The sequence below is a fragment of the Symphodus melops genome, assembly GCF_947650265.1.
Source record: "Symphodus melops genome assembly, chromosome: 9".
NCBI lineage: Eukaryota > Metazoa > Chordata > Actinopteri > Labriformes > Labridae > Symphodus > Symphodus melops.
In genome coordinates this window covers 15,875,978-15,885,422 of record NC_136699.1, presented here as the reverse complement: position 1 = coordinate 15,885,422, position 9,445 = coordinate 15,875,978, and the positions used below count along the sequence as shown (strand labels likewise).

General features: G+C 38.5%; 1 protein-coding gene across 1 annotated transcript; it reads right to left on the bottom strand.

The window, feature by feature from the left end:
- Positions 1–1,007: 1,007 nt before the first annotated feature.
- On the bottom strand, positions 1,008–6,887 carry zdhhc15b (zDHHC palmitoyltransferase 15b). The gene is made up of 11 exons (XM_079352131.1): positions 6,692–6,887; positions 6,261–6,287; positions 6,079–6,173; positions 5,877–5,997; positions 5,476–5,545; positions 5,194–5,226; positions 4,981–5,101; positions 4,675–4,807; positions 4,441–4,567; positions 3,486–3,604; positions 1,008–2,242 (listed from the first exon to the last, which is right to left on the bottom strand). Exons 1-11 carry the CDS (start codon positions 6,807–6,809, stop codon positions 2,199–2,201), a joined length of 1,008 nt encoding a protein of 335 aa, XP_079208257.1. The 5' UTR covers positions 6,810–6,887; the 3' UTR covers positions 1,008–2,198.
- Between the last annotated feature and the right edge of the window lie 2,558 nt (positions 6,888–9,445).

The following is a 9,445-nucleotide window of genomic DNA, read 5'->3' as shown; positions in this document are numbered from 1 at the left end:
AAAGCAGGGTTCAAAAGGGACCACAATGTGTGAGTTAGAGAAAAAGAATCACTGTCTGCTCACTGGGAATAATTAGTCTGCTTTTCATGGTATAAATATCCTATTATTTGATAAGAGTGCATGGCGCCAATAGTTTATTTCGAGTGTCACTTAATGGAGCAAAAATATACAGACACTGCCTGCAGCAGTTATAAATCAGTAAACAAAACACAGGGGGAGCTAAATATGGTAACAAAAGACACGTGATCCACTCAACCTCCCGAACATTTTAGACATGCTTCCAAACACAATCATAGCTCAGATAAATACATGTAGATGAACTGATAAGTGACATATTTATGTATTTCTCAGGCATGAGCAGCATTTGCTTCGGCTTACCCAACATAGAAAACGGATCAGAGGAAGCCAGTTAAAAGTGTCAAGATCTATCTTGAAGACCCAATATTTTACTCATTCTTAATAAGATGAACCTAGTGCACACTGGAATTAACACAAGTTTATACACCCAAAGAAAACGTCTCAAAAACAAACATAAACACAGGTAGAAAACATTTAGAGCAGCTGACCTTTACCAACCAGTGGATGAAGATCAGTCTGTATCAAACATGTACAGTTTACGGCATATTCAAAAAATATCAAAAGAGAAAACTGACAGAAAAAAAATCTACACCTTCTTTTGAGTTTGTGCCTACAAAGAGCGCTAAAAACCTGTTTCCCAATCACGTTGCATCCACACAGGCGTGAATGAACTGGAGATAGCTGATATAGTAGGAAAAAGGAGTTTGTAACAGGGGAGTTTTTAAAAATGTCACAGTATGTCATGCTCACTCATCCAGACCTTAAACGTAAATGTGAACTGCTTACTGTATTTAAAAAAAAAAAATCTCAACTAAGATGACCAAAGCATCTAATTCTTGATTTGTGATCTGTTCCTGTTTGGATTCAGACATTTATTAAAGCAGGGATAGAGAATCTGTTTTTGATAAATCGGTTGAACCACTGCTCAAACAAGCAATCCTGTAACTGTCAAAGGACAGTAATAAGAACACTGTCGGTCATATATTTCTACATGCTCCCCTGCCTGCCTACCTAGGAGCACTCTGCCTGTGCAGTTATTGTACATGTGCAGAGGTTTCACAATGTTTCAGCCGGCTCACAGAGAAAGGTAATTGGACATGGTTAGCAATGACAACAGTGGGCTTCACTCTTATTTCTAGCACTTCAGGCGAACTCGTCCTACATAAGTGGTTGGCAGTGCAAGTTCCTTGCTTGTTTTCTCTAAAGTCGCCTACCCTTGCTTTAATATTTGCTCAAATACTTGAGGAGATTTAGAACTTAATTTCCAAACATTGTGCGCTGCAGCTGCAAACCAAAGCATAATAATGAAGCTACTTTTGTTTTCAGTCCTGTCACCCTCCTTATAAGTCATTGGTCATTGATATTGCCTAGTAAAGCATAATATAAGAGGTTCCTTAATAAATAGGTGCCATACACGTTGGCACAGTCTACTAACAAGCAGGCTGCTCGATACATTCACAGGAGAAAAAAAACTCCAAAAAGACAAGAATAAATATATGTTGATAAGGCCCAGGATCAGTCGCTTATTTTTAAATGTTTGTTGAATAAAAGTTAAATCACAAGTTAATATCTGTACGAGCCAAACTGGTAGAGGCCAGAGCACTGAATGAGAACAAGAGACCCCCTTCTGAGCATTACGGGTGTGAGGTTTGATGTCACCCTGCACAGAACAGGTTCTGCAGTGCAACACTGTAAACCCACAGGCCAACTGTGAAACAGTATATATACAAAAGTACAGAGCCGGCCAGAAGCTTCCAGATTTACAGTAATTCAAGAACTCGCAGAGGCCAGTGTCTTTAGATGAACCTCCTGACGGAAATATGCGGTCCATCTTAAACAGCAGTTGACTTTTTTTCTGAGGTAATATTGCCATGTTTTATTTTTTCCAAATCAAACAGAATTTGTCGTCCTGGAGAGGATAGATGAAGCTACTGGCTGTCATCATGTAAAACACTTGTTCCAAATGCAGATTTTTCCACACCTTTGGCCCCCTTTTAGATTTTCTTTCAGCATCAGTAAATCTTCATGATTTGGAATGCATTTGTCTCGAGGTACACAGTGTGTATGATATTATATATACAGCCCCTGTGCCAGTAGAAATTGTCCTTACGGTTAAAATACTATTCCTCCATCTCTATGGTTACAGACGGGTCTCGGTCCTCAGCTGAAATGAAGGAAAGGAGAAAAAAATAGACATGTATTAGTGTGAATAAAATGGATTCATATCATGCAGCAGTTTACATTATGTTGCATGTGACCACTAGGGGGCAGCAGAATACAAAGGTTAGAATCAAAACACAGCAAACTGTTGAAGAGGTGGAAAAAAAACGGCAGATTACTGGATTTGTTTACATAATTAGAAAAGCAAATTGCACTGTTTGATACACATTTGTCTTGAAGAAATAAATCCAGATAAACTGCTTTAGGGGAGAAGACTTTGACGGAAAAAAATACTTTGGAGTTGGAGACTTAAAATACTGATATGATAATCTGTTGATCTCTTTTAGTTCAAATGTTGCACATTTTAATTTTTCAACATAAAAGAAACAGCAAATAATCTAAGTCATGCTTCAGAGAGAGTTTAAAGTTAAATTAAAATCTACAGTTTTCTCTTAATTCAAAAGCTTACAGATATATTTAAAGGTATAAAATCATTTCCGAGGTGAAATTTGTCTTTTTAAACTTTCTGAAGACACATGTTTGTGTGCAGATAGTGCTTCAATATCAAAGTGATACTTCACACATTTTAAATTGAATGATATGCACTCGTCACTGTTGTCATGTGATTATGCCTTGTGCTCTGTCTCAGATGACCTCAGAAGCAGAAGTAGTTTTGCTGCTACATATTGTTTTTTAATGGGTCCTATTACGATGTAATCTTGTCAAAAGGTTGGAACATATACCTTCCTGAATATTCTTTATGTATTTGCATGAAAGTAGACAACTGGTAGAAATAAAAGCAAATCACTCTGAGTACTTTAGAAATGTTAAATACAGCTCTGTATAATACAGAGGCCTCCAAAACGTTTGTCATAACACTTTGAAAGAGGTCAGAATGACCTCTGTCTGTTCAAATTCAGTTTTCAGCTTACACCAAATGGCTGCAGTTCATCAAGAGTTCAAAATCATTGTTTTTTATTGATTAGATGCCAAAGCTATTATTTGTGAACACTTAAAACAGCACATTTCCTGAGACACTCTCCCAGGTCTTTCCACTACTAACAAGCAGGAGTGCTGTCTATCGAGCAGCACTGAGTTGTTTGGCATCATAGATACTGTGAGATTTCAACTTCATCCCAAAATATGTTTAGACTTAATGAAGAAAGTTTTAAATTAAAAATGTCCATATTCTTGTAATGACATCGAACATTTAAAAGAACACACGTGACAAAGTAAAAGTGACTAACCCAGACTTCCTTCCTCGGAGCAGTCATCAGACTCCTCCCACATGTCCTCATTGGCTAACAAGGGGTTCTGGGACTCAGAACTCTGATTCTTCAAGGGGAAGTAGTGGCCATTACCTTGGCTGACATGCAACAAAAGAAGAAGCTAATTAAGGAACCACAAACATCAGCTCAACTCTTATCCAACCACTGATTTTATGTTTGGTTAAAAAACCATGTAAACCATACCTTTGCATCATCCATTGAAAAAAAAAAAAAAAAACGATCCATGAGCCACGGGCTTTTTATGATACAACTGGATAATAACTATTCCAGGTTTGAGTGCTGTGAGATATTTGGCCATTTGGGTCTTTGTGTTAAACCTGTTCTAGAGAGCTGCAGGAATTTGTCATGAAACCTGAAAATGAGTTGCTATGCGTTTGTTCTTTGGCATGAAATACAACATTAAATCAGAACGTTAGTGATTCATGATTTAAAGTCTATTGGTCAATAAGTACATACTTCAAGATCTAAATCAGCCTTAGCACTTACAGGGAGTGACTGATCAGCCAAAAGTAAAGAAGTAAAGTGAGGTAAGAAACTCAATTTTACATAAATTGGTTTTTTTTGTGATCGTGATGCTAAAGTTGTGCGACATGGTGTAGTTCATGTTAATTGATTATGGCCCAACAACAGCTTTTTACTTAAATTTGCATTCACATTATAAAACTCTTAAAACGTGGTGTTCAATATCAAAGATTATCCTGATAAACACACAAACATGTCATCTTTGATAGTCAACAATCCAGTGAGAAATAATGCTGGCTTCTCTAAAGGGGAACAAACGTGATACCTTCTAGGTGTGTGTAAATAATAACATCAACCCTGCAGCATTTATTACAAATACAAAATGAGCCCCAACAACGAATAATGAGCAAGTGGAAGCAAATCAAGCAATAATGCATCATAACACATTCACCTTGTGAAGACGGGGATGAACCACAGTCTCCGGTCCTCTCCAAAAACTTGCTGCAGGTTTCTGCGTAAGCCGACATTAAAACCATTTTTGTCTGGTCCGCAGACAAAAACTGGAGCTGAGAAGGCCTCTAGACAAAAGAATCAACCGGGTCAGAATAAGTTCTCATGCTTCAATCCTCCATGTTGACTTTTACAAAGAGTACTGAGGAGGTTTCCCAAATATGTAAATCCTTACCTAAAGTGGACCGGTTCTTGGCCACCAACCAACAGTGGTAGCCAAAGAGGAACATGAGACTGACGAAGAACATGAGTGCCACAAACATGAGGAAGAGGACATGGAACTTTGCAGGACCATTTGGCAAATCCCCCTGGGAGAGAGACACGGGAGAAGAAGAAACTTGAGACAAACGGTGGGTTCTTGAAAAGGTCACACCAAAGACTTCAGTTTTCTGTTGCACAACTGAAATAGTGACGACAAGGTGCAACTCAAATCGATTATCCGATACAGAGCAAGAGGAAAATTGAGATTTACATTACTCACCCCCCAGAATTTGAGGAAATACTGAAAGACCGTTGCTGCAATAAACACACAGTACAGCATGGAGTAGAAGAGGAAAAGCAGGAAGAACTTGTAGTTGGAAAAGCCCACACAGTTGTTCACCCTGAAGAAAAAAAAATATTCTGTTAGAGCAAAACCAATTATTTAATAATGAATTAAATGACTCTATAGAGGGAAGTGTTTGTCACTCCTCACCAAGGACAGTGATGGTCCATCTTCATGACACATCTTTAAAAGAAAAACACAGTCTTTGACTTTTGAATCATTACACTTCTTCACACCATAACGACACACGCTCCTCCATGTGTATTCTGATATCCCTTTTGGTTGATTAATTACGAGGATAACATTTCTGAGAGATAGTGTGCCAACAAAGCGACATCTTCTAATTATCACAGCAGTTCCTGGCTAACAAATATCTCCTTGCCTAACACAATCTCACTAGGCGGAGGGATTGAGGAGGAAAGAGTGACTTACGTTTCACAAACTGAGCAGTGGTGACAGCGGTCAGGCTTCAGTACCTGGCAGCGGTCGCAGAATCTGATAGCTAAAGACAAGAGAATGGCGAGCTGAATTGGCGACATTTGAGCTGAGCTTCCCCCCTTCGTGTACTTCCTGCAGCCTCGAACTTAGTCTCAGCAATCAGCACTAATGAAAGAGATGCATTGGCTGATTGCATTGGATGGGGATGCTCGGGAACACACGCAGAGCTAATTGCCCCAGCCTACTTGCTTTGAACACACAGATTACATGCAAGATGACAGACTGTGGCTAATGTACCCACCCGGTTACCCCTGTGGCTTTTCAGATATTTTGTACAACACAATAATAGCAGACTCTGTTCTATTATTCCGGTGGGGTGGAAACATAAATGTTACCTCCTGATTGAGTTCGTGTAAAGATGGGTAGTTTCTTTGCAATCTCAACCAGGATCTGTTTCTGAGCATCTGGTCTCTCTTCCATCTCGTACCTTTCCTTGTCCGAGTATGACATCTGAAACTGCAGTTATTACAAGGTAGATCATGTTGAGAATGAAAGTTGTCAAATAAATAGATACCATTGTCATCTTTATGAGTTTACCTTTTTGCATGGTGTTGCAGGAGGGGTGAATATGGACTTCCAGTATGTCCAGGAGAACATCACAAAGCACACATGAAACACCAGCAGATAGGCCACTGAAACAACAACTCAACAGTCACTATGATGGACAGATCCCAGTCCAAACACAATGTATTAATAGCACACACGCGACAATAGCTCACCTTTCTCTAATGTATTGGTGAGTGTGACTGTGGGGGTAAAAAAAAATATCATGGTTAAAAAAAAGACAAGCGGAGAGGAGCAGCCGTGTATTGAAATGTTTGGGTTTTTTTGTTTTTTTTTAAAGAGTCAACATTTACAGGAGCTAACTCGAAGAGCCAGATTGACAGGTTGTCGCTAAACTGGACAACGAAAGTCGTTGGATGAATACACAGTTTACATTGCTTATTCCAAGTGGCAGTGCTAAATAAAATGTGTAAGCGAAAACGCTAATGTCGAAAGAGTAAAAGCACACACACACACACCCTGGACTACATCCGCATATTCAGCTAGCTCCGTCTGTATATAACCACACTGCTGTAAACACTGCTGTGCGGCAATCTGTCTACAGGTACACAAATCACAACAAACCGAGACACTTTGTCGTACTTACAAAGACATAATTCAAATACGTAGGCATAGTATGACCACAACACCACCGAGGTTATTATAAGCACAGGTATCCAGGAGAAAACCCTTTGACAGCATCTCAAACCTCTGGAGAGAGCCATATTCCATCTAACCTCTGTTCTTATCTGCGTTCGACTATCAGTCCTGGGATTTAGCCATCAGTGAGATCGGTGAGCGATTTACCGTCCTCCACGAGCAAGACCAGTGTGGTACATTAACTAAAAACATACGTATTGTTTTACTCCATGTTGTGAGTGTCAGACAACAAAAAAGTTATTTATATTTATCATAAATCATGCAATAGTTGATTTCTGGGGAAAATATGTTCAGCTGCAGCCTGCACCATAAGCAGAGCAAAGCATGATAAACTTGCTACCACAAAACTGAAGTTCAGTTGTATATACCTACTTGTTTAGACAAAAAAGACAAGCATGCATCTTCCCAAATCTTCAACTTTGCCATACCAAGCTTACAGGGGAATTTTTAAAAGGCTGCATAAAAAAAACTCAATTTAAATCACAGGGGGCAGCCCATTTTATCACATTGGCCTAAATAATAGACACTTTAGCTATGGTTCGAAGTCCATTAGTAAATGTCTCAATTCTGAAATGACATTGATCAAAAAATACATTTCCATAAAATTACATCAGTTTTGCAGCTCTTATTTGGCAAACTCTTGAACAGAATCTATTTGAAAATACATATGAGAGCTCTTCAGGGTTATATCTTATTGTGTGTTCTTGAGGAGCTGGGGATTGATCCACAAAGAGTTTGTGTATGGACAACACACTCTACGACCAGTGCGTGGAGTTGTTTTTTTGAAGTCTCATATGGCCCCATTGTGTGAGCAAACATAAAGTAGGCTACTATAGATAATTGGCAGAGATGGAGACCTGACAGGTAAGGAGAGGGGGGCAGAAGAGAGATGGAGAATAACAATGTTGTTCCGAGCTCGACCTAGAGCAGGGATTTTTCAGTTTTAAAAATGCTTTTTCAATTAAGAGCTCTTGTTTACTACTTTTGTGTTTTTATTTATAGGTTACATAACCAGCTGTAAAAAAATGTCTGCAGGCCACACACACAAGCACACACACACACACACACACACACACACACACACACACACACACACACACACACACACACACACACACACACACACACACAGAAAGAGAGAGAGTCAGACAAGAAAGACCCTCCAAAGAGCAAAATTGAATCTAATGTTTTTTGCAAAGAGCTGTGTGTAGTTCTGCATTTAATTTACTTAAAACATAAGGAATTAGACTAATGTTCTAAATTAAATGGTTCAGTGAATGACATCACTATGGGTTGTCTTTTATTTGAACCAAATGTGATAATGTTGCTGTTAGGTACTTTCATCTCTACCTTCCCTAATTTACAGGCCTAACCAGCTCAACATTTAGAATTGACTGGATTAAATTAACATTTAATGATACTTTAGGGGAATTTTTCTTTTGCAGCAACACATGGTTACAAGATACATCAGAGAAACCTGTAATTAAAGAATTTAAAGAGATAAAATGGAAACCAAAGCACACACGTAACAACAAATGCATGTGAGAACTGGGAATATCAAGGAAAGGGTTGTTAAGTTCACATATATACAGGAAAAAATTGGGATATTTTTGCATTGTAGCGTTAATAAAGATCATATGGCTGTACTAATAGTATCAGTTGTAGTTAGGCATGTGTTGGCTTCTGCTCCCTCTGAATTTAGAGCATGACACTTGAGACTGATGTATGCAATATATCAAGGTACTGTATGACATGCACACTGTAGGTGCTTTGATTTGTTGGCTTGTCACATTGGAGGTTCAACAGAATTGTTCATTACTGTCTTCAGTTCTAGTGCCTGTTGAGGGCTAAATCAATGATGGCAGAGCTACTTCAGATGATGAAGTTGTTGTTTGTTTATAAACAGAGGGTTTACCGTCATAAGCAGTGGCCAACACGGTCCAGTGCCCCGGAAACACTGAGCCTGCCTGGTCCCCCCTGTGTCTTTTGCTTGCTAAGTCTGTGAGAAAGAGAGGTCAAGCAAGTCAAAATAAAAAATATATATATGTTTTATGAAAAAACAAAGACCGCTTAGCCTACTATTTTAAAAGTTTCATCATTTTCTTGAGTAGTTATTGGGAACGGCAAGCAAAGCGAAAGGTAACATAACGTAATAAATCCTTGAAACAGGAGCTTATTGGTGTGGAGATCTTGTTTTGATTTCCTTACCTATTTTTTCATTTTTTTGGGGGGGGGGGGATCAAGCCGCACTGAGGAATATGTGTCTTTCTTGATTTTTCATCGTTATCAAGCAGCACATAAACACATCAATCCTTTCTGGGTTCTGAAACATGTGGCTGACTAAATAAATGGAAACCAGAAAGAGCAAAAAATATTACTTAAATGTGCAGGCATGCATATATTTAAAGCACACATGATCCATTTAGCACTGAAATAATAGTTGATTGTTTACCATGTATATTTTTGAAAAATCCGAAAAAATCATAAAGATTTATGTTGAGTTTAAAACAGCATTGTGAACATCACATATCACAGTTCTTTTAAAGGATGTGTACAAATACCTGACAGTTGTCTTGTTTGGTCAATGTAATCATCTTCATGATTATTTTTTTCTGGGCTTTGAAACAGATATTTTATCCTTATTTGAGTCCCATATAATGATAACAGGCCAACAGTGAATCATGACAAGGAAGTGAAGGTC

Excerpts from the sequence above, each read along its gene's own strand:
- zdhhc15b (XM_079352131.1), bottom strand. The coding sequence starts at position 6,809 with ATGGCTCTCTCCAGAGGTTTGAGATGCTGTCAAAGGGTTTTCTCCTGG. Across the intron at positions 4,808-4,980 it reads ATTTCCTCAAATTCTGGGGG|GGGGATTTGCCAAATGGTCC; the intron begins GTGAGTAATGTA and ends TCTCTCTCCCAG. Across the intron at positions 4,568-4,674 it reads CAAGAACCGGTCCACTTTAG|AGGCCTTCTCAGCTCCAGTT; the intron begins GTAAGGATTTAC and ends TCTTTTGTCTAG.